General features: G+C 32.4%; 1 protein-coding gene across 1 annotated transcript; it reads left to right on the plus strand.

Annotated features, from left to right (window-relative positions):
- Window positions 1-16,457: 16,457 nt before the first annotated feature.
- On the plus strand, window positions 16,458-24,832 carry LOC132064017 (E3 ubiquitin-protein ligase At1g63170-like). The gene is made up of 5 exons (XM_059456868.1): window positions 16,458-17,156; window positions 17,974-18,093; window positions 18,176-18,308; window positions 24,096-24,260; window positions 24,365-24,832. Exons 1-5 carry the CDS (start codon window positions 16,600-16,602, stop codon window positions 24,539-24,541), a joined length of 1,152 nt encoding a protein of 383 aa, XP_059312851.1. The 5' UTR covers window positions 16,458-16,599; the 3' UTR covers window positions 24,542-24,832.
- The last annotated feature ends 1,928 nt before the right edge of the window (window positions 24,833-26,760 follow it).

A 26,760-nucleotide genomic window follows, 5' to 3' on the forward strand; every position in this document is an offset into this window, starting at 1 on the left:
TTTTGGTTCGATACTCAAATTTCTTTTGTACTGAGTACTGTCGTATAACATTGATTAGCATGGCTTTGTCAATGAAAGCCTGTCCAAATTTAATTATTTGGTTGCACGGGTCGGTAATTATGTTTTGCTTAATTTGTTCATCAGTTACAACCATATTGATATCATTATTGTTGATCAGTTGTCTAATGTTTGATGAACCGGTAGGGAAATCAATTTGTGGTGCGATTTGTGCGACGATAGTGTTCATCGAGATTGATAGTGGATAGGCAATGCTAGCAGTGTTCTTCTTCTTCAAGTCGAAGTACACTTTGACTGTTATACCGTTGAATATATTCATAGCTGGAAATCCTTCTGCAAGTTCGTATTTACTTTCGAGCTTTATTGTAGTGGTATCAACCTGTAATTGAGTTGCCATTCGAAGAAGAAGTTCATGCAGCTACTGTTGACGAGAATTGCATCAACCTTAAAATTGATGTATTTTTTATTGCTATCCCAGATTCCATTGTATTGAACCAAAACTGTAACATCATCCATCCCAAAAAAAGTTGTTTTTCAGATCTGAAGATTGAATTGCAGATATTCGAAAGTTGAAAAGTGTAGATTTGCGTGTGAGATCAAACTTCGAATTTGTAATTTGGAGTCGATTTCGTTTTGGTTTTGTATTTATGGATCTGATAGGTGAATTTTTGTAGTTAATTTCATGTTTTCTAGGGATTTTTGGCTTGAATTTTGGGGGAACGATGTTCTGTTTTGATGAAGCCTCTGTTTTTGGTTAGGCGTTGGTCACGTTTTTGTATGCTGAAGTTTGTTGTGGGATTTAGAGGTATGGCGGGTAAATATTTTAGGGGTAGGAAAGTAACGGGGGTAGGCTCGCGTAATTAGTTTGCTTCTAAGGGATATCCGCAAAAATCTTTGACTTTTAAAACTACATAACTGAAATAATGTGAAGAATTTTATTGTGGTAAAATGGAGTCTAAGAATCGGAAACTAATTAATGTATAAATTAAAATAAAATTACAATAACACTAATATTTTTCTTTTTCTTTTATTCATTGACATTTTTATAATTCACAAGTTTCTTGAGAAGTTCTCGATCATTTTTAAAGTCACCAAAGTGCCAATTTATTAGCGACTGAATTAAAAAGCTCTTTCATGTAAATACTAATGTAATCGTTTAGTTAAATTCAACTCCTTTTTTTGGTGAAATTCAATTCCAGAAAAGACATCATAGATATCCTTTATAATTTATCCTGCAAGAGCGTTAAACAAAAAAGGCAAAATGAATTCATTTTGGATTTAATAGCTTAAAGAGCAATTCAGAGGGTATTGGGAGAATGGGGCTAGTGTTGTAGGTCACACTGCCTCCCCCTGTTCAATTAACGGAAAAGGGTCAAATATACCCACCTGTCACTTATCGAAAAAGGCTTATTAAATATACCCCCTCTCATGATTATATCTTTTCCTTCCTTGTATCCCCTAACGTTATACTTTATTTCAAATATCTAGCTCCATTAAAAATTTAACTAGTGTGGGCCTAATCCCACGTGGCATTAATATTTTAATGAAAATAATACCAAATGTGATATGTCACGTCACCAAAAAAACCAATTTTTCCCCCACCCGCTCCCAATCCTTATCATCTTTCACCATTAGAACCACTATTTTAATTGCCCACCACTTTTCTCCATAAAAACGGAAAGCTTCAAGTCACAAAGCACTTGGTTAACACGAGAAAACAAATCAACCACATCTTTATCAATTGGAAGGGGAAAAATGCAAAAATATTAGTGAGCAGAAAGCTAGACAAACTAAATAATTCTATTGAAATCACCAAAGAAGTAAAATTGGCAAAGAATCAAAAGGGAATTTTTAAGAACAAGAAATAAATTCTACTGATTTTTTTTTTTTAAATTCAAGAACTCTATACAAAGACTAATATGGAATTATGGATGAAATAATTAAGAGGATATATCTTGAAATACCAAATCACGTGGAAAGAAAGATTTTGAAAATAAGAAACAGGAACATTGATGGTTCTAATTTTGACACCTATCATGATGATGACCAAAAAGAAGAAAAACAGAGGGAAATGGTGGAAAAAGGAAGAAATGTTGAAGAATATATTCAAATTTAACAACATCTATAATTTGGGTATTGAAGATTGAAGGATTTTAGAGATGGGTTTTGAATCTTTTCGTGAGAATTTTGGTTTGAAATTGGATTTGGGGGTTTTAGGTTTTCAAAAGTTGAATCTTCCTACCGAAACCACCAAATAAAGTAAGGTGGTGGGCATAATGGTGGTGTGGCGTGGTGCCTATGGTAAAGATGACATGGAAGGGAATGGGGTGTAAAATTGAATTTGTTTAGTGAATGCCTGGCATATCACATGGTATTATTTTCATTAAAATATTAATGTCACGTGATTAGGCCTCACATTAGTCAACTTTAACGTTTTCTAGGGTATATTTGTCTTTAAATGTATAACGTTAGGGATATTTTAGACCAAAAAGATAACGAAGGGTATATTTGACCCTTTTTCGATAGTACAGGGTTATATTTGGCCCTTTTCCGTTCAATTAATGAGGAAAATTTTATTTTGTGTCTTATACGCCACATCATAGTTGTGCGAGGCATTTAGCATTTGACAAAAAGACTTCTTGAGGCCCACCTGTCAAAGCCACAAAAATTGGCAGACTCCCCGTCCCTCCCTATCTTTTTCTTATATTTTCCACTCTTGTTCGTCCTCTCATGATTTCATTTCTTCTTCTTCCTTGTATTTCTTTATAATTTATTTTTCTTCTTAACTATTTCTTTTTCTAGCTCTTTAAAAATGCGTTTTTCCTGATCTACTCTTATGTTTGCAAGAAATGAGATATTGTGGAATTAGAAGAGTTTATACTAATTTGGAAAAGGGATGTAAATTTTAGAGATAAGAGAAAAAGATAAGAAAATGATGGTGCAAAATAAAAAATTGGTTGTTTCACAAATTTTGGAATTTTATCTCTTGATAAGTGAAAATCTTATGTTCAGCTATTTTAATTTAAGATATTTATTTTGTTTTCTTTTATTTACCATAATTTTGTTGGTTGATTTCTAAGCAAACAATCATTAGTTTTTTCTGTTCTTAAGGTCATGAGGTAAAATTACTTTTCTTTTCTATTTGTGGATTAAGAGTTGAAAAAGATTGATAGATAAAAAAATAAAAATAAAAATAAAAAACATAACTTCCAAATCAAGAATTGAAGAACATTAATTTTTTCACTTCCTGTTACTTAATCGGTAAAAATTCTTTTTACTGTTCGTATTGTTGTACTCAAATGGAAGAAATAAATCGAAAATGGCAAAGCACGGGAAATAGAGGAATAAGAGGAGAAAGAAATGAAGAGCTGAAAAACAAAAAAAAATAAAAAAAAGAAGTGAAAGGGATTAGAGGAAGGAGAAAGAGTTGATGAGTTATGAGGTGGAACCATTAAAAATACCACTTGTTTGAAAATAACAGGTCTCACATAATTATTGTCAGTTGTGTAAGACATGGAATAAAATTTCTCAATTAATGATGGTTGTCAAACCGTTTTGGAGTCGGCGCCCCTCCGGTACTCAATCTGTCCATTTCATCTAGTGGGTCTTGAATTGTTGACACGTGTCTCCTATATAATTTAAGGGACAAGATTCATTTAGTTAACTAAATGTTTAACCCAGGTTAAGTTGGAAGATTTAACTTATGGTGTGGGACAAATAAGTCTACTAATTAGAAATGGTGACAAGTTTGACCAGCCAAAGTCAAACTTGTCTTAAAATATGATTAAGTTAAATGAGACTGAATTATAATTTTTAAAACTTCCGACCGTAATCTTTTACAAAATATAAAAAGACCCTAACTTAATCCCAAAAAAATACCCACCAAATTTCCCCTTCCCCCCACCCCTTCCCCCTTCCCAAACCCTATTTTTTTTTTTAAGTTTTAAATTTTTTATTTGCTTTATCACCAGGTACGACCCTCCCACCCCCTCCTCCGCCCCCCCCACGTCCACCCGCAACCCCAATTTTTTTTTTTTTTTTAAAAGTTTTAAATTTTTTTATTTGCTTTTTCACCCCCCCTCCGCTCCCACCCCGTGCCCCCCCAACCCCAAATTTTTATTTTTTAAGAAAAAAGTTTTAAATTTTTTGATTTGCTTTTTTTTACCAAAGAACCCCCTCGACCTCCCCCCCCCCCCCCCCCCCCAAATTTTTTTTTTTTTTTTTTTTAAGTTTTGATTTTCTTTTTTTTTTTTCACCCCTTCCTCCCAACCCTCACCTAGCCGCGCTGCTCCCCCACCCCAAATTTTTTTCTTTAAGTTTTTTTACCCCGCCATTTCACCCCCCAAAAAAATAATTTTTAGAAAAAGTTAGAAAAATTTTTCTTTTTGTTTTTTTGCACCCACCACCCTCCAAAAAAAAATTGTTTTAAAAAAAGAAGTTTTGCAAAGTTTTTGTTTTTGTTTTTTTGAACTCCCCCCCCCCCCCCCCCCCCCCCCCCAAAAAAAAATTTTTTTTTTAAAAAAAAGTTTTTGATTTTTTTTTTTTTTTTTGGTTTCTTACTTCCCCCACCCACCCAAAAAAAAAAATTGAAAAGTTTTTATTTTTGATTTTTTGCACACCCCACCCACTCCAAAAAAAAAATCTTGAAAGGAAGTTTTGAATTTTTTTTTTTTTTGGGGTTTAGGAATAGTTTGGATAAAATCCAGGTTGTTGTTGTGTGTTTGTAGTGAAGTAGATGGTTTTTTTATTGTTGTCTGGTATGGTTCGTGGTTTAGGAAAATATATCCAACAGATAGTTTTTTGTTCTTGTCACGTGTATTTATCGATTCTATTTGTAGAAGATAACCAACTGAGATTTGTAGTTATTGCAACAAGTTCTACACTTTTTGCAACAAAGTAGACAATATGTTGCAATGACTCACTAATCATTGGACATAACTTCGCTTATTCTCTTCGTTTGTACAAGATATCAACAAATTTCGATGTTGCAACAAGCTCTACACTTGTTGTAATAAGTAGATAATACTTGCAATAACTACAAATCGTTAGACATAGCCTTCAGCTTATTTAGTTCTCCGCTTTGTAAAAGATATCCCATGATTTGTAGTTGTTGCAACAAGTTCTACACTTGTTGCAATAAGTAGACAATCTGTTGTAACAACTACAAATCTGTTGGACATAGCTTCGGTTATTTGGTTCTGTTTGTAGAAGATATCCAACAGATTTGTAGTTGTTGCAACAATTGTAGTGCAACAAATTTTACACTTGTTGCAACAAGTAGACAACCTATTTATGAATCAGCAAATGTTTAGGAAAGATATAGTCAAATTGACAGCCAAACTAACAATCATTCCTCAGAAATGATGAAGAACAGAGCCAAGAAGCAGTAGATACAAATGAAGAAAGTGAATAAGAACTAGAAGATGAAGAAACTAATGATGAAAACGAAGGAGATGGAGTAGATCAAGAAAATCCATACACCCCGGCGCTATTTAACAAATTATTACTTAAGTTGTGGTATTTAGAACCAAGGTGTCCATTGAATAATTTCGTTTATGAACTTATTTATTTTGCTTACTAATTGTTGCAACATAGATGCATACAAATTGTTGAAGAAGTTGCAACAAGTTACTAATTTATTTCAACAAGTTACTAATCTGTTTCAACAAGTTACTAATCTTTTTTAAAGAAGTTGCTTAGTTGTTGCAACAAACTACTCACCTTGTTGGAAAAAATCAAACAATTGCTTAAATTATTGCAAAAACTAAAAAATATGTCACAAGATGAGTTAATTGTTGCAACTTGGATCATACATTTGTTGAAGAAGTTGCAATAAGTTACTAATCTGTTTCAACATATGGATCGATGTTTAAACAGTTGCGTAGTTGTTGCAATGATCAATTACCTTGTTTGAATTATTGCAACAACTGACTCACATGTTGCAGCAGGTATCTCATATGTTGCACAACTTACTCATATGTTGCCGCATGTATCTCATATGTTGCAACAACTCCTCCATTATTGCAACATATTCACGATATTGATCACATTGAACCCCTTTGTTTATACTGAATAACATTGAATTCATTTTTTTATCACTAAATATGGTCGAATTAAGTACTTCACATCAAATCACTCTAATGATTACTCGATTTAAGAAGAATAAACTTAGAATTGCTCATCTAATCCATTAAGGATGTTAGTAGATATATATATTCATCACTAAATACCATTTATTTTCTTTGTTTAACACTAAATATGGGTGAATCAAGTAGTTCGCATCAAATCACTCTAATGATCACTCGATTTAGTGCATACTGACTTAGTAGATCATCTCTCCTGACTCAAAATACATCAAATTGATTAAGTATTAAACATTGATCACTAAATATCATTGATTTCCTTTGTTTATCACTAAATATGGGTGAATCACGTAGTTCACATCAATTCACTCTAATGATCACTCGATTTAGTGCATCCGACTTAGTAGATCATCTTTCCTGACTCAAAATACATTAAATTGATTAAGTATTATACATTGATCATTAAATATCGTTGATTTCCTTTGTTTATCACTAAATATGGGTGAATCTAGTAGTTCACATTAATTCACTCTAATGACCACTTGATTTAGTGCATACTGACTTGGTAAATCATCTTTCCTGACTCAAAATACATCAAATTGATTAAGTATTATACGTTTATCACTACATATCGTTGATTTCCTTTATTTATCACTAAATATCATTGATTCCCTTTGTTGATCACTAAATATGGAGTGAACACATAGTATCTTATCATTCAACTTGTAATATCCGATGCGGAAGAATAGTATCGTGTGGGGGTGCGGCAAGTGAGATAGGGTGTTCCAACAAAATAAAAAACCTTTCAACAAGTCTTGTTACTTGTTGGATAAAACCCAATAAGTTACTTTTGGGTGGAGTTGGTGGGGCGGCAAGCATTCATTACTTGTTGGAAAACAACAATTTATTAACAAGAATACACACATTGTGATTTGAACACGATCAACATATCATATAAACCAAGTTCACAAACACCAAGAACATAAATTATCATTCTAAAAAAGAACAATATTAAAATGTCATAAATTTCCAAAAAATAACTATTTTTATGCCAGCTGTTTTGTATAATGAGCATTTATTTTTCCTCGTTCGCAATGATTCCCCGATTCCACGGGCCTCTTTGTCCGCCTTCTTCCGGCTTGCTAGATCAACATATGGAGGAGGTATCTCTCTCTCTAATTCAAAACTTCTTTCAAGAATTTTTTTTTGGGGGGGGGGGGGGGGGGGGGGGATGGAGTTAAAAAACAAAAAATAAAAACTTTTCAAAACTTTCTTTAAAACAAATTTTTTTTTAATGGGTGAATTTAATAAAAAAGAAAAAATTACTTGTCAAGATTTTTTTTTTTTTGGGGTTGGGGGGGGTTTAATTAAAAGGGTCCCGCAAAAATCAAAAACAAAAACTTTCCTAACTTTTTTTTAAAAATAAAATTAATTTTTTTTGGGATGCCTATGGTGGTGCAAAAAAAAAAAACTTTTCAAAATCTTTTTTAAAAATATTTTTTTTGTCTAAAACAATTACAATGGGGGTACTTGGGAACGGGAGGGGGGATGGGGTGAAAAAACCAAAAACAAAAATAAAAACTTTTCAATTTTTTTTTTTAAATAAAATTAATTTTTTTGGGAGGGTGGGGGGCGGTCGGGAGGTGGGGGGTGGGTGAATTCTGTAAAAACAAAACAAATTTTTTTTTTTCAAACTCTTTTTTAAAAAAAGTATTTTTTTTCTTTTCAATTTTAGGGTGGCGGGAAAGATGCTTCAAGGGGTAAAAAATCAAAAACAAAAACCTTTCAAAACTTTTTTTTTTTTAAATAAAATTAATTTTTTGGGAGGGTGGGGGTTGGGGCGCGGGGCCAAGGTGGGTATTGGTACAAAAACAAACAACTTTTTTTTTTGAAATCTTTTTAAAAAAAATTTTTTCATATTGCCGTTAACCAATGGGGGCAAGGGCGGGGAGGAGGGTGGATGATTTGGGGTGGTGCAAAAAACCAAAAATAAAATATTTTCAAATTTTTTTTAAAAATAGAGAAATAAATTTTTTTTGGGAGTGGGGAAGTGAGATAAAAAAACTTAAAAAAAACCTTTAATTTAAAAAGAATATTTTTTTTGTAGGGCGTGTAGGGCAAGGGCAGGACCCATTGGATGGGTGGACAGATTACGTACTAAGAGGGAGCCGGGAACAGTGGGGTGCATGTGTGGGTATTTTTTGATTTATATAGTGTTCATTCAAACTTGGCAATATTGACCAAAAACCATGAATACATTTAAGGTGCCGTTTTGGTCAAAAGTGAAAAAAACAAAGCTTTTTTTAAATTTTTGAAGTTAGAGTTGGAGTTGTGTTTAGCCCTAATCATTAAAATTATAATTTTTCACCCCTGAATCATAGTGTAAAAAAGTAAAAAAAAATTTAAAAAATTTATTACCTTTGAATTAAAAGCTCCGTCGCTTAAAAGTAAAAAAAGTGAAATCTCTTTTCCTCAAAGAGAGTGAATCATTTTTATCCCTTAGCTCTGCCATAAAAGAAAGAACCAAGGGCAAAAAGCTGCCGGACATGGCTCTCCTCTCTGCTTTTTGAGAGATATAATTGTCTTTTAACTTTTCGGTTTCAGCAAAGAGGGACAGGCAAACCATACAATATAAGTACAAAAGCAGGGGCAAAAACTGAAACGAAAAAAAAAATTAAAAAAAATTTAGTCAAACACTCAGAAGATTCCTACAATTAAAAAGTATTGAGGCCCATCATATTATTTTTGTTTTGACCGAAATGACCAAACTGCCTATGAAATGCCTAAGCAAAATGACGACCTTCAATCAATTTTCTCTTCAATATATTAGGAAACTAAAGATGGCTTTTATCTTGTAAGTAATACCATCATGGCCCGTGGCTTTTCCATCTAGTGTATTTATGTATATATGGTTATGTTGAGATAGTGATTATATATATATATATATATATATATATATATATATATATATATATATATATATATATATAAGTTTGTATCTTTTGTTTTTATGATAATAAACGTAGTTTAGTTTGTCTTATTTTTATGGATATATATCTATACTATGTTCACATCCGTATCTAAAGCTTTATTATATTCGTGTTTGCTACAAAAATTTATTAATACTTTTTAAAAAAAAAGACTTGTTTAAACGAAAACTATTTTCATTCTCTTTGGATAAAAAGCGCCTAGCGATAATTAAGCAAAGGTTGATCTTTCAATTTTTGATTCGTTTAATTTAAAGGTGTAAAATACTTATTATTTTTATCAAATTTTGATTTGGATAATTCTAATTCAAATTATTAAATTAATTTTACATGTTTAAAACAACAACAAAGTAGAAATTAATTTTCTATTTAAACGAAGAAATGCCATTTTTTTAATTTTTGGTAAATATTCTCCGGTTTAGCTCATTTTAATTGTCATGTTGTCTTTTGCATGGTTTTTGGAAACGTGAATTAGAATTATAATTTGACTAATTTACCTTATTCATTATTTAATCTCCATTTGATATTAATCTCTTTTCACATTTATTAGAGTAAGAATAAAAATGAAAAAGTAATTAAATTCTATCTTATTTTAAAATAAGTATATTTATTTTAGTAAACATAACAAATAAATGACATAGCGGAATAGCAAATACAGCAATTAAATATCTAGATTAAATCTCATGCTACAAAATAAGAAAAGAAAGGGAAATTTATCAAGTATTTGGGAACTACTTTTGATCCCAAACTTTGAAGAAAAGTAATAATATGGGGTCAATGTTTTTTATTTAAGAATTTCATTGTTAGGGCAATTGGGTTAATACGCATGTGTGATAGATAAATTATTATTGACTTTGATGGGGATACTTTGAATTACATGAATATTGTTTAATTTTTTAATATATGGGGTGCACGTTTTTTTTTTTTTTTGACATTTGTATTTTTTTTTAATATATGGGATTCGTTTTTTTCATGAGTTTGGAGAATTGGGGTTCACTTTTTTCCTTTTTTTTTTTTTAATATTGCCGTTAACCATTTTTAGTATGACAACCACCTTTTTTTTTTTTTAAGAATATGGACGAAAAATGGGTAAATCGATGAATATAGTAGAAAAATAGAAATATAATAAAGTATGTCTATCTACTTTTTAGAAGAGTTGGTAATATAAAGTATAAAATGTCGTTTTTTATAGGAGACACGTGTCAACAAAAAGTGGGTGGGACATGAAAGGATTTTTTTTTGCCCTTAAATAAAAAGCGGGACGAAGTGTCGACTTCTGGACGAAGCATTTAGATGCTGTTTATTTTGGCAATATTGCCAAACGAATCTTTATATATATATATATCATTGTAGTTTGTCTCCTCTTTTAGAATATAAATAAACTTGTTATATTAGTGTTTGGTACGAATACAAAGGATTGACAAAAATTTATTAATACTTTTTAAAAGAGAGGACTTATTTAAAGGAAAGTCAGAACACTCAGAACGTCGAGATAAAGCGATAGCAATATTTAAGCATCGATTGATACTTTGAATTTTGATTCGATTAATTTAAAGGTGTCAAATATTCTATTGTTAATGTATTCTATATTGAGCTAAACAATACCTATTATTTTTTTATCAAATTTTGATTTGGATAATTTTAATTCAAATTATTATATTAATTTTACATGTTTAAAATGAAACAAAGTAGAAATTTAATTTTCTATTTAAATAGAGATTTGATTTTCTATTTAAATGAAGAACTTCTATTTTTTAATTTTTGGTAAATATTTTTGGTTTAACTCATTTTACTTGTCATTTCTACGTCTTTTGCTTTTTTGAAAACTCAAACTTCAATTAGAATTATAATTTCACTAATTTACCTTATTAATTATTTGATCTCCATTTAATATTATTTTTCCTTTTATGACATTAATCTCTTTTCACATTTATTAGAGTAAGGAAAAAATGAAAAAGTAATTAAGTTATATCTTATTTAAATATATAAGTATTTTAAGTTTGTTGTCTTTGTTGATAATTTCATTTGCTCTTTCGTTAATGGGTTGATACGCATGTGGCAATGATCATGTATTATTGATTTAATAAGATACTTTGAAAATTAAATGAATATTGTTTGATTTTTTAATATGGGATCCTTTTTTTTTGACATTGTTTGTTTTTTTAATATGGGTTTTCATTTTTTTTAATATTCTTGATTTTGTTAATATAGGGTCAAAACTTTTTTTTTCCATGTTTGGAGATGGTGGGTTAGCTTTTTTATATTTTTTAATGTTGGTTGGTGTTTAATATGGGGCCATCTGATTTTTTTTTTTTAATGGAACGGACGACGAAAAAGTGAGCCAACCGGTTCTTCTATATAGTTAGAAAATATTCACTTTGAACTCTTCTTTTTAATTCTTTTAATTACCCTGCATAGAATGTATAGTCATAAAATTCTATGTAAAATCAATAAATGTATGACATGTGTTTGAATATATATAACTATCACTTAATTATGATTAGTTAATGTATATATTCACTTCATTAAATCTCTTAACCATGATAAATTGCATTGGTTTGATGTAAACAGCCGGTATGGATAAGTAACTATCCAGACACATATCTTTATTTTCTTTTCTACGTTTTTCTTTGTTAAAACTCAAACTTCAAATACTTTTTGGTCTTTAAATGTCGTGTATTATGTTTTTAAACCTTTTTGTCTTTGACAACGACACTGATATGATCATGCATTCGCATTATTTGTACAGACTCATGATGAGTAATCGGAAAAGAGAACTTTACATCCCAATAATAGCAGATTCCATGCATGATTGGAAAGAATCTAATTTCTAATTCACATGCATTTAGGTGTTAGCTTTTTTATAAATATAAAAACATGTCTTTTTGGATAAATAAAAATAATGATCAAGACAAAAATACACAAGATCAAACTTTAGAAAAGAAAAAGTGAATAAACAGCAAATCATGTGAAATGGAAGAGTTAAACAACAAATGAAAGACAAAGAAACTTCCTGGAAACCTCCTTTTGCTCCTCCTGTCACATTATAAAGTTGAAAGATAGTAGTAGCAAAATGTTACCCCTTCATAAGTGATACAACTCACTCTCATACTCGTGGAAAATCATCGTTCTTCTAAGTTGCAGATGGTTATAAATTTACAATGGTATCACTAAGACATTTTTGACGAAGTCAACCCAATAACAACCGAACTTGGAACAACATAAAGTTTGCGACTCTCTTTGGATAAAAGCTCTCATCCGAAATTCCAAGATTTTACCAATAGTGTCACTTGTAACTCTCGCATTTTGGGAAAAATGTGCTGCTTGAATGAAAGTGGACAATATTTTAAAAGTATTTTTGATCAGTTTATCCCAACAATTAGCACTCCTTAAATATGCATACATCTATCTAATTGTAGTCTCCTGCAATATTGTTTATTTGCTAGATGCTTCTTCTTGCATTTTGGTGTTGGAAAATTATTAGATGACGGTCACGTTAAGAAGAACAAATATCAGACAAACAAAATAGAGTAATAACAATAAAGATAAGATAGAGTTAAAATTGAAAAACTGGTTCAAGACACCCTATGGATGGCATTGTCTTCAAAATAGATTTTCGTTGCTAACCCCGTACAAATGGCAACGTGACGATATAATGAACCTCACTCAGGAATCTCTAAGGTGCACTCAAATAGAAGTTGAAGAGAACCTTTTAATCTCTCAACTGCTTTTGTAGGAATTCAAAATAAGAACAAAAATGGACTCTTGAAGAGAATGAAATGATAAAGAGCCTAAAGATCTAGATCTCCTAATTGTAATTTTTCTGCTATAGGATAAGTATTTATAGAAAGTGAAACACGTCTTTTCACTAATGGATGTAAAGTGAACACGTCTTTTCACGAATGGATGTACTCCTTAAGATTGAATGCCACTTTTTCGCCATTTAATAGATGTATCATTTAAAAATATGGGTAACTCCCTTCTCGATCATAGTATATTTTGTCTTCTCAAAAGGTGCTTTTAAATTTTGAATCACTTCTAAAATAAATTTTAATGCTCGGGTCAAGCCCCTTGGCTGTTGACATTGATTTTGTCCGTCCAAGACGTGCAATATTATAGAAGGATGGAATACCACTAGACATCTATTATATCAAATTTACCCGATAGTCCCCATTTTGAGAATGCCCAATGCTAAAGTTACCGAATGAGTAAGTCGTCAATATCTGGAATATATATGTAATGTTTGATACAAAAGGTGTCCAGACGAACTCATTTGGTCTTGTCACGTGTAACATGCGCCTTAGCGGATGTTCTAACAACAAACCGTGATTATAATTATATTGAGAGATTGAGTAGGATATTTAGTGACAGTTTTGTAATTATGAGGAGTAAGTTTGTAATGTCGGTTAAATATTGTTAGCAGTTAGTTAATGGATGTTAGCCGATATTTGTTGACAATTGTAGTTAGTTGTCACTAGCTATGTATATATGCTTGTAGATTCTACAAAATACACGCATCAATACATTTTCCATTTCCACAAATGTTGTGCTCTCAGATTTTTCTTTATTAGCTTCTCTTCTAGGTTAATTACCATTGTAGTGGATTAGCTGAAGCTGTTTCATCATAGTATTAGAGCATGGAAAATTAAAGTAGTTTCGTGAAATTCTGGAGTCAGAGTTGGATTTGTTACAATTCATTTAGAAATTGAATTGTTCTGTCGAGATTTTACAAAGATTTGAAGTATACATAATTTGGCGGGAAGAATGGTGTTACCTAAATTTTTGGGAAAAAAGCTCAAATATGCCATCAAATTATCTGAGATGACTCATTCATGCCACTTGTTAATAGTTGAGTTCATTTATATTAGCGCCTTGATACATTTAATTTATTCGTCCCACTAACCACTAACGGATCTCTATTACTATCAGATTTTGAAACGTGACATTTTCTAAACCCTTCCATTTTGAGATCTCTATAATTAAAATTTAAAAGTAGCTGCATAAATATATTTCAACTATCCTATCATCATCATTACGATGCTTCATAGGAACAAACAGAAATGAAATGATTGTGATAGCGGTACGAAAACGTCATGTATGTGCTAATTAATCTCTCTCATGCCTTCTCGTACTTCCTCAGGTTACTGCATATATAGTCCTAAATCCTAATTAATTAACGTGGAGGGTTGGATTTTCTTGTCTTCACTTCCCATGGTCCATTTAACGTTTCTTTCTCCCCGTTTTCACTTGTTTGGCCGTCATGGTCCATTTAACTACATATTATAAAATCGGTTCAAAAAAAATTTACACCAAACTAACGCATTTAACTGTTTATTTAATAGCATTACTTAACGATTAGGTAAAACATATATATACTATATTAAATTAATTAACTAAAAAATAACGCTTAATGTTTCCGATAGGTATTTATTTTTTTGTTAAAGTGACTCATATATATTAAAAAACGTGCATAAATCGTTCTGTTATTTTCCTTAAACTATACTCCTTAAATCCTAATTAATTAACGTGGAGGGTTGAGCACCCTTTTCTTGTCTTCACTTCCCATGGTCCATTTAGCTGTTACGTCACTGCTCTTTCTCCCCGCCCGACAACTTGCTGGCTTGTTTGGCCTATTGCCAAGTGCCGACTTGCCTCGTTCTGTCTATTTCCTGAACTACATATTGGATATTTTTTTATCGGTTCAAATTCATTTGTTCACAAATGCAAAAAGATTCCATCTTTTTTACTCAATATCATATTCTGGCGAATATGGATTTGTATCATGTGTGTAAATATATAATAGCATTACTTAACGATTAGTAAATGTGTATATATATACTATATTAAATTAATTAACTAAAGTAAATTACACCAGTTTAATGTCAACATCCGATAGGTATTTACCTTTTTCATCCAATGTTAAAGCTGACTCATATATATATACACTTTGGGCTGAACGGAATACTGTACTCAACTTACTACTATACATCATTTTTAATAGTTGTAAAAAATTAAAGTAAATTATTCCAATTAGAAAAGATATGAGTGCATGTAGATTTGCAATGTTTCAAGTTTCAACCACTAAATTTTGCATATGCGTTCGGGCATTTATCTAAGTGTACAAATGGAACAAAAATTAATTTAGACCACACCAAATTTAATTGAGAATTTTAAGAATATTTGTAATTAAATTTTAGATTCATAAGAAAAACAAGCACCAATTCTCAAATACTTCCACCTCAACTAGCGATTAACATAAATTTTTACAAACTAACAAAAGTTTTTATCTTAAATAAGTCAATAAGCAAGTTGTCAATATTCTTCCCTAAATTAGTTGAAGAGCAAAAGTCAAATATCAACCCAGAAATTAGTCGAATTAGCTTATAAATAATTAAGGATCATCTTATAAATACTTATCGAGACGGAAAAGGTGTCTGTTTTTTTCCCTTTGCTTTCTCTCTTTTTCTTAAAACTAGGCAAGTACTAATCTCTTTACTGTGTGTATCCATTAAATTGTTAGAACATTTTTTCTTTTTGGTCTGTTGAACGGTATCTATCAGCTTATGTGTTAAAATTTCTATTTTTCTTCTTAATTTATAGTTAGTCAAACATCATTTTGTAGAAAATAGAACGGAGAAAGTAATCAAGATCAGCTAGTGATCATAATATCCCCGAGAGAGAGAGAGAGAACGCGCCAAAAAAAAAAAAAAAAAAATCAAAGGGCGAAAAAAGAACGAAAATCATGGTGGGTAACGGGTCTTTATTTCTTACTCCCCGTCACAATTTAATTGTCTTAATTTGATTAGACAAAAAAATTTAAAAAATAAAAGAATTTTTTAAACCTTGTGAACTTAAATTAAGCTAGCGTCTGGCCATAAATTTGGATCAGATTTTGAAAAATTATCTTCAAATATTTGTTTGGCCATGAAATTTGATCAAATTTTGAAAATTTATCTTCAAAGTATTTTCAGGTTTCAAAAACTGGCTGAGGAAGAAATTTCACTTTCACCCACAAACTTTAAATTTTTTCTCAAGTAAAATACATGTCTAAATATAACTTCAAGTTTTCAAAATCACAAATTCAAAAATTCAAATTTTTAAGTTTCAACTTCAAAATTTATGACCAAACGGGAACTAAAAATATGTGTAATTATTTAACTCTCGTAGTTTTAAACTTATCACGTACAATATCAGGATTGCAAAACTTGCTAAGTACAAAAAAAAAAACACTTTTTTTAGATACACCAAATGGAAAGTATCACAATTAAATTGGGACCAAGTACTTATTTTGTTTATTTTTGCAAATGACAACTGGACAGGTGGAAAGATAAAAAAACGTTGCATGTCCTAGAGAGTACTTCCCATTTCTATAATCGCAGTAAAGTCCATAAATTCGAACATATATATAATCAGTGTAATTACAGTTCATATCTGAATTTCCAAAACATTTAAATATCCTTTTATTCATCCAACTTCCAATATTTCACCGTCGATTACAATTTCCGTCTACGATGTCAACGGCGAGAGCCGGTAACGATGATAGCTCTAACGGAGTCGACCCGACTCCGTTACTTTCCGACCCGGTCTTTATGAGCCGACGTTTAGCGCGACGCGCCCCAAGCCTAAGAGGAGCGGCTCGATTTCTCCGACGCGCGAGTAGCCGTCGAATGATGCGTGAGCCATCAAGGCGCGTGAGAGAAGCTGCAGCTGAGCAAATAGAAGAACAACAAAGCGATTGGGCGTATTCTAAACCAATAGTGATATTAGATCTTATCTGGAACTTAGCTTTCGTTATTGTTTCAGTTTCTGTATTGATTTTGAGCCTTGATGAGTCACCGAATATGCCTTTGAGGCTTTGGATTATTGGATATGCGCTACAGTGTTTGCTTCATATGGTTTGTGTTTGTGTTGAGTATTATAGAAGGCGAACTCAGCTTAGCGATGATTCATCGAATTCTGAGCAGAGAAATGTTGCTGCTGGAGGCTGGAATAGTTCGAGTGACGGAAGTGATGGAGGGGAAGCTGCTGATTATCAGTCCGAGAGGCGTCAAAATGAGGATGAAACTAGGTAAAATTAAAGGAGATGACATATTTTATGTGATTAACTTAACTACCTAATAGACGAATGGAAACACAGGCGAAAAAGTTTTTTTTTTTTTTTAACAAAATTTGAACCGTAAGTGTCTAATTGAAACACTTTATTAGGAATTGAGGTGTTCAATTGAAACATGGCTTAGTTCAAGTGTATAAATGAAATATCCTGACAAGTTTAAGGGGTTGGCTATGTGTTAAGCCTTTATATTATAATCTAAAGAGTAAAATTAGTAGAAAATGCTAACACACGAGTAAATCTTGTTGTTATTCATAGTTGGCGTAGTAGTTGTTTTTACTGTTGTGTTTATCATTTCGTTGATTGAATGGAGAATGATTTGACTGTTAGGTTAGAATAGGCATTTTGAATTGAAGACTAGTATGTTTAGTATCTTGGTCAAGGTATTAGTCGCTCCAGGTTGCTGGTAATGAATTAGTATACTCATGTGCTTCCTTTCAGCATTATTATGTGGAGAATTGGGACTCCATGTTACTAGAAAGACATAGGTACTGGTCTGTCAGGTGGGAGAAAGGTTCTCTAGGTTGCTGAATATTGTGATTATGAGGCTTGAGGTTAATGAAATTGTTGCCTGTCGTGGATAATGAAAGCTTGTCCTTAATCTTACAAGAAAAAAAAGGTTTTGCCGAAGAATGTCAAAATGTTTGAAAGATAGTTCTTCTCATTTTCTTTTGGTGGCAGTTATTTCCTGGAAATACCTCATTGTTTTTAGACGACTGGAATCGGATGGCTGTGCCTCTTAATGTATTAATGATTCTTTAATTTATTATTCCAGTGTTGCTAAGCATCTGGAGTCTGCAAATACCATGTTTTCTTTCATTTGGTGGATAATCGGTTTCTATTGGATATCTGCTGGTGGTGAAACTTTGACCCATGATGCACCGCAACTTTACTGGTTTGTCCCAAGCGAGTCTCTAATCTCTTTTGTATTTGTTGTGATTTTCTTTCGTGTGATGTTTATTTGGGTTCTTTTGCAGGCTTTGTCTCACATTTCTAGCATTCGATGTATTTTTTGTTGTTATATGTGTTGGTGTGGCATGTCTCATTGGAATTGCTGTTTGTTGCTGTCTCCCATGTATCATCGCTATTTTATATGCAGTGGCAGACCAGGTACTTATTTAAATCTTTTTAAACCTTATATTGTCACAAGGTACATGGGAGAACTAACTTTTGGGATCTAGTTCCAATTATCAGCTCAAAAACTGTCTTGCTAGAGCAAGAAATATTTCGTGGAAGTATGTTCGGTGATATCGTATTCTTTTGTTTCATCCCTTTGTGTTTTATTATGGTTCTAATTAGCTCTTCTTTTTTGAACTCATATTTACCATAGATGTTCTCTTTTATGCTAGTTCTTCATGTATTCTTCTCTCATAAATCGCAATGTCAATACTCCCTTCATCCTAATTTAATTGATATAGTTTGACTAGGCACGGAGTTTAAGAAAGAAAAGAAGACTTTTCAAACTTGTGGTTAAAACAAGTCATAGATATTTGTGTGGCTGTAAATCATTTCATTAAGGGGTAAAAGGCAAAGTTTTAAGGACAGACTAAAAAGGAAACGGTATCACATTAATTGAGACAGAGGGAGTATAAATTAATAAATTCAAAGGATAGTAGAGTAAGTCCCGAAAAACTGTTACAGTCTCAAAAGAGAAAAAAAAAAAAAAAAAGGAAGTCCCGAAAATGTTATCCCCACCTATGTCCCCCTCCTCCCCAATAAAGAAAATATATTGCAATTGTGCGTTCTGTAGTTTGGCTTTCTAGTAGACAGTAGAGACCTCCTGTTGAAGTGATTCGTTGATAGGCATCAAGAAGATGCAGCAAGTACGAATATGTCTGCCGCCTAAATTAAGATCAAGGAGCTAATAAATTTTTTAAGAAGATCAATACTATTATTCAAAAAAGTCGAATTACTCCACCAAAAAAGGTTGAGAAGACATCTAGCTTTAGGGGAGTGCTTGGGAGTTGAGATCCCATCAGAACATCTGTGATATCTGCATGTCCATACGCACCAAAAATACTTTCAGGGACTGTGGGCCCAACTCCTTTGATGGATTTTCCAACTTTCCATGAACTTCAGTTATCATAGACTTCCTTGATACTATATTAACTCAGTTTACTCTAAAACTCGAGTAGAACATGCTCAAGATATTCATAGTTGTTCTCTCCCTTCCATTTTATGTGAAGGTGTTTGACTGGACACGGAGTTTGAAGAATTAAAGAAGACTCTTAACATGTGAGCTAAATATACGCAAAATTAGCAAAATAACCCTTTTAAATGAGTTGTGGCTAGAGTTCCACATACCTTTTCATTTCTCTCTCTTTTAAAAGAATGAATATTTTTTTTAAGTTCTCGCAACAAGTCATGTCATCAAGGGTAAAATAGGGATGCTAAGCTTAAATAGTTCTCAAAAAGAGAGTGACATTCTTTTTGTGGATAGACTAAAAAGGAAAGCGTGTCAAATAAAATGGGATAGAGGGAGTACTTTAAGCGTAGAAATAGATGTCTGATGTCTACTGCATTTTGGTGGCAGATGTAGCATCTCTTACGGAGTTGAATCCCTCTCTTGTTGAGATTTTTTTGGGTAAAACACGCTTCATTTAGTTCTATCCAACTGAAGCGAATTACTTCCAACTGAAGCAAATTACTTTGGTTGGAAGTTTAGTTTTCTGTATCAACTTCCAAGACCGTGTTTTAAGTATACAATTAAGCGCACAATAGTGTGTAGTATGTTTAGGGGCAGACACGGTGGGCTGCATCCTTCCCCTTTCCAATTGACCCCTAAAAATATATATGTTGCCAGTTGCCCTGTTCAAAGGTTTCTGTTAGTATTTTGGCTCCTCCAAAATTTTATTTTGTTATAGAAACCCCGGCTTTTTATCAACTTCAGTTAGTAAAGGTTCGAAGCTGTTGCATTTCCCTTTTAAATGTCAACAAAGCCCCTGTATTGGAAACATACAATTTAGTTTGTCATTGGGGTGGCAAATAGGTGCCTCAAGCAGTTGGCCCCTGTCCACAGGGTATGGGTAGAAGGTTGTATCCTCTGTTTCAATCTAGATGACACTTCCCGTTTTGTGACATTCAACTTTTAATAACTTACAAGAATTCAAATTCATCAAGACTGTTCAACTTTTTAACTTTGATGTGATGGTTTCTTTATCAAACTTCAACTTTGAATAAATTCCATTTTCACTAATATAATATTTAAGTCATATCTACCTTTTAAACTCCGTGCTCAATCACATACAGTCATACATAATGAAACGAAAGGAGTCCATACTTTTCATTACAATAACTATATCTCAATTTCAAGCAAGTTGGGGTCGGCTGCATGAATCCTCACCGACTAGTATATAGTTTTCATCAGTGTTTTAAAAGGCGGGGCGTGAGGCGGGTCGTTTTACTTAGTACGGGGTGAGGCGTAAGCCCCAAGGCACAGGGCGTAAGCCCCATGGATCTTTAAATTTTTAATTTATAATATAGTAAAATAGTATAATGACACAAAAATTATAAAATATATATATATATATATATATATATATATATATATATATATATATATATATATATATATATATAGTTTAAAAAAATTAATAACATGATTAATGAAACTCATCGAAAGCAAAATTTGTAACATGATTACAAGTATAAATAATTGCAATGATTTAAAGGTTATTATGAGATACAAACCATTTTTAACCCCTTAACTTTCAAACAATAAAAGAATCGCAATTTCTAAAGCATACTACTATCATATATACTATGCAATTTACCTTCCTAAAAGAAAATAATCAATAAGCTTTATCAAATTATAATTAAAACATCATTCCTTCATGAATAAAAATAAAATTACTTTCAAATAGCAAAATAATAAACTATGATAATTTTGAGACACATGCAAAAAACGTGAAGACCAATGGCAAGTGAATATGTAAAATTCGGCTTTATATTTTTAAAAAAAATATTAAGTGATGTTCACCCTCGCAGTGTTCTCAAATAATAAATATGCAATACTACCGTTCGTTATTTGAGTTATTCTCAATCGTCTTATTTCTATAGATGAAGCAAACTATTAACCATCATTCATTTAATAAAGAATTATGAGGGTCAATAATGTCAATTGGGGAATTTGACACATAATTTGTGTAAGAACAGTTAGGTGAGCCCGGAGCGTTGGGCGTTAGTTGTGTTTAGGGCGTAAGCCTCACAGAACTAAGCCCCTAGGTGTTTTGCCTGTCCCGGAACTTCCTTTTAAAATACTGGTTTTCATTAATCAAGAATTTTTCCACATGCGTTATAACCCTATAATTCCACTGTTCTAAGTGGGTAATATTGATTAACCGTTTTTCAGACTCACTAATGAAGTAGTCAGATAATCATATCTTACTGATGCTAATATGAGATGTTATGCAACATACAGAAGGTTTGTGCTGTTGCAATCCTCCCCCCCACCAAAAAATAAAAAAAATACAAACACTAACCTTCCCACCCAATGCCCCAGTTGTTTGATTAGCTTTGTGATTTTACTTCCAATCTCTTTGCTTTTATGCGGTAGTTGGGAAACTTCCTTTCTTAAAAAGTGGTGAATTTTCTTTACGGAGAAAGTTGAATTTAGCTTAGAAAGCAGTCTTCAAGTTATCTGTGGTTACTCAAAATGGGGATTGGGAAAGAGTGCAGAACAATTTTTTCGTACCAAATTTCTGATGATGGTAGCCTATCAGGTGATTGTCTAGATATTGCAAAGAGAGAAGAACCGGATAGCATTTGAAGAGCAGTCTTGCTTGTGTTTTATTTTGATGTAAGAAGAGCTCCTTGTTACCTCCAAAAAAAGTATGGAGTACTAGAAGCATTAAAATATGATGAATTTAAGAGCTCACATAATTGGGTCCCTTTTAATTGGTCTCAGAAAGAGAGAGTGTAATTGCTTTCCCAAACAAGTTAAGGAAAAGTACGAAGAAATTTTGCTTAAAACGGTGATTATGAAAGAACATTTTCTTTTGTTTCTGAAACTACTTGCCTACATGATGTTTGAAATAGCATAGGTCTTTTTGTGGGTAATGATGGTCAATGGATTTGTTGATGCCTTACTACCAACCATGAAACACGTATAAATATTGTTTCTTAGTTAACAACGAGTGAATAGATTTATTAATGCCAAATTTTGTCCAACACATTCATCACCCATTTTTATGGTCAGGAAATGGTTTTGAGTGTAACACCATTTATGCTCCTCCTTTTATCACATGCTTACCCAATTTGCTGTCTCTATTCCTTCAAGGTCTCTGATTATTATTCTTTTAACTTTTTCATAATACTACACTGAGTATGGATGACTAATGAAAGTTGACAAAGAGTATGAAACTTGGGTAGATGTCTAAATTTAAAATGGGTGTTTTATTTGAGATTGGAGCATGTTATTTGGAGAAATCCCCGTTTTACTGTCTCCTTCCATATACTAAGACCCCATTTTAGTTGAAAATGCAATGTCTTTTGGGGCAAGTGCCAGCAAGATGGAATTAAAACCATCTAGTATTATCTATAACTGTGCACATATGAAGGAACCAACATTATGGGGATTTAGGTTTGGGTCATTATAATTAAGAGACCATTGTATGTAGTTGAAGGTGGGCACAAATTGTCAGGTTTCTAGGTCAATAGGTTGACTTTTTGTTTGCCTGTACCTTTCTTTTTGGGGTGCTTAATGTGTAGCTTTAACATCGTCTTCACTTTAACTGAAACTTCAATAAAGATTTTATACAGTAAGTTTTAAGGCCTGTTGCCCTGTAGAATTCAGTAGTTGGCCTGTGTCGTCTATCAATCTCTTTACTGTCCATCCTGCTTAGCTTGCAAAGCTGGAGTTTACTTCACTACATTTCGGAATAAGGCAGCTTCCAATGAAACAGAGAATAGTGTATGTGGACTTTATACCTTTTGGTTAAGTGATAACAACTCCTTGCTGAATCAACATACTACTAGCTCTGATTTGGTTTCACATTATGCTATGATCTGTATTACTTGGTAACTGAGGCCTTCACTTTTCGTTTAGTATCCTCCTTGGCTACTCTTGAAAGTGCTTAGAGACCAGAATCCTTGGACTTCCAAACATGCCTATAACATTCACGATTTGGCTGTCTTTCCCGGTTGTTACTCCCATTGGTCGAGTATAAAACGTGCGCCAACCAAAACTAAAGTATGATCTGCTCTCTTTGGGGTCTGATATGTTTTACCAAACCCGTTTTAACCCATTTTCCCAAGTCACTAGCAATAATACTCGGTTGTCCTAACTCCCTTCTATTGTGGATTCTCCAATAGAAGCAAATTGATGACTAGAAAAATGTAGATATATCATCGCAGTAGTAAAAATTGCTTCAACTCGTGTATTGTAGTTACTTTAGGATCTTGTGATTTGGGTGAAAAAGGCTTATAAAGTGCAAAATAGTATTGGTTAACATGGTTGAAATGATGTGCCTAATTATTTTAAGTAATGGCAAGATACTCCGTCTGTCTAAGTCTGGATTACTTCCACTTTTTCTTTTCTTTTCAGGATGCAAAATGAAGGTAGGTGCACTAATATTGTTGGAATTTAAATTTCATATTATAGGCCCTTATCTTTTGTTTAATTCCCTCTTTGTGTCGAGTTTCATGAAAAGAAATATTTTCTGTGTACAACTGAAAGGAACTGGAAGATCTAAATGAATAGCGTTCCTACTTCTGGATTGATGTAACATTGTAATGGTTATAATTTCAAAAATCCCATTGCTAGTCAACTATACAGAGAGAGTAACTGCCTTCATTTTCTATTTTATACTATTGGTTGTGTCTCTCGCATCCTTAAGTTTCTGCTTTTGCGTCAACTGTCTGAATATCTTTTTCAAAACTGCTTTCTTCTTGAGATAGGAAGGAGCAACCAAGGAAGACGTTGAGAGATTGCCTAAATACAAGTTTCGACGACTTGGTGATTTTGAAAAACAAAATGGCGAGATTCAAGAATCATTTGGAGGAGTAATGACTGAATGTGACACTGATACACCCATCGAGCATGTTCTTCCGCTGGAAGATGCTGTGCGTAATACAAACTTTTTTTCTTTGGTTAGAAATTTCCATAAAGCCTAGAGAAACTTCCCAATCCTTCTAGAAGTTAATTTCGTTCATTTTGTTTGTTGCAGGAATGTTGCATTTGCCTTTGTGCCTATGAAGATGGAATTGAGCTGCGTGAGCTCCCTTGTCGTCACCATTTTCATGCTGCCTGCATAGACAAGTGGTTGTACATAAATGCAACTTGTCCTCTTTGCAAGTTCAATATACTTAAAAATGGCAACCAGAGCAGCAGTGAAGAAGCATAAGGTTGTGTAACACTGTATATGCAGCCATCACAACGAAGATCTTGTTGTACCTCTGGGTGTTTGTACCTGGTTCAATCTCTAGTAGGTGCTTGTATTCATACGTCCTAGCACTCGCTTCTCTTGTCATGTTGAGTGTGTTTTTGTGGGCTTACATGTCTGTATAACTTTCTTGTTCTATGTCACATGTAGATGTTTAATTTAATGTGAGTTACATTTATGAAATCTCATCATCTTGTATCTTGATGTTTTATACGACTCACAGAATCATGAATGTAAAGGTAATCGGACCTATTTTCTTCTTTCCCCTATTAGGATTGCTTATCGGTGTTATCCTACAATTGGGGAATTTTTGTTTGTATTGCAAATGGCCGTTGCCATTTGACCAATTCTTGATTTGTGTTTAAACTAACGCTATTACCAATCTTCATGTATATCACTGCATGTAGCAGCTGTCGTTTACCAAAATCACCGTGCAATAACTTAGAGCCCGTTTGGATTGGCTTATAAGTTGGTCAAACTAGCTTATAAGTTATTTTTAACTTATTTGAGTATTTGACAAAAATAGAAAACAGTTTAAATTAAGTTAAAAAGTATTTCAAATAAGTCAAAATTAAGAAGTTGCACAATCTCAACTTATTATTTTTTTTGGCTTAAAAGCCATTTTGGTTGGACCATTCCTTTTATCCCTTATATTTTCTATTAATTCCACTACTACCCTTACTTATGAAAAACCCTTTAAGCACTTTTATTCAAACACATAACTGCTTATTTATAAAATAACTTTAGTAACCTTAAAAATACTTTAAGCACTTATCTTCAAGCTTTTTTTTCGTCCAAACAGTTCTAAGTAGGCGTTTGGCCATAGATTCTAAATAGTTTTTAATTCATTCGGAATTTATGAAGTTCAAGATAGAGTTGTATTTGTTTGTAGTTTTTGCAAAGAAGAGAAAAGAACATTTTATTTGAACTTTATGAAGATGTAATTGGAAACAGGTTTGGAGCACCCTTTCAGATTTGAAATCCAACTCCAAGTTAGATTTGAAAATTTCATATACAAATAAAGTGACGGGTGCAAATAGCTCCAAAAGAGAGTTGGAGAGATCAAGAAGAGCCATATATTAAGAGTTAAGACCAGACTATCTCAGCTCTTGCATTGCGTCACCAATATTGATATGATTTGGTGCGATCAATATCGATATGATTTTGAATCCATCACATTAATTGTATATAGCTAATTCTAGAAAGTTAATTAAAGGCAAACCAACAAATTTGATCACTAGGATATACAATTCGTGTAAACGAATTAACGCCATAACTATAAATCAACTTATTAAACGCAACATATCTTTCTTTCAATTCATCCTTTCTTGGTAATTTAATTCATCTTAAAACCTGTCTATACAAATTCAAATTTAATTCGATCAACTAAAACAAATAAAAGAAAATGCTGTAAAATAATAAAGCTAGATGAATAATATTGTTGAGAAAGGTAGAGAGAGAAGGGAAAGATTGTTGTTTCTTTTGAGGATGAATATGCAATGAATGATAATTCTCTAAACAAATAAATAAGACATTCACAATAATATATCTGTAACAGTATTAAGGTTTTGTACAAATTGATTTAATTCATCTAAAAACCTGCTTATTCTCGTAAGAACCTCACAAGAACCCTTAATGCTTCCCTCATGCAAGTTACAAGAAGGAAGAATTCCAGCTGTATGTTAGCTGCCAGCTGTATGTTAGCTGAATTGTAGTAAGTTACAGAAGTTAGTTAGCCTTCCAGAAGTTAGTTAAAAGCTGATAGTTAGTTGATGTAGTTAGTGGATTGAATTGGCTTCATTGTTGTCAATTAGATATAAGTACAAGTTGTAATATGGATTACTACTCATGTTAAGAAATATAGTTACTCTTCTCTATCTCAATTCTCTCTTCAATCATCTCTCTTCTCGGATTAAATTCCCTGATTACATTACAGTTCTTCGAGTTTACCTCCTAGAATCTATTTCTTTTCGATTGATCTTGCAATTGTGCATCAATTGGTATCAGAGCTGTCGATTCTCGGTAGTGAATTATGACTCGAAGTAATGAAATTACGACTCGAAGCAAGAATCAAAACAAGCCAACAGAAGAAATAGAAGACAAGATGCTGCAAATCCAAAACCAGTTGCAGCAATTGATAGAAGGAATGACTAATATGAGCAATCGTAGCCAACAAACTG

This window comes from Lycium ferocissimum, chromosome 7, assembly GCF_029784015.1.
Source record: "Lycium ferocissimum isolate CSIRO_LF1 chromosome 7, AGI_CSIRO_Lferr_CH_V1, whole genome shotgun sequence".
Taxonomy (NCBI): Eukaryota; Viridiplantae; Streptophyta; class Magnoliopsida; order Solanales; family Solanaceae; genus Lycium; species Lycium ferocissimum.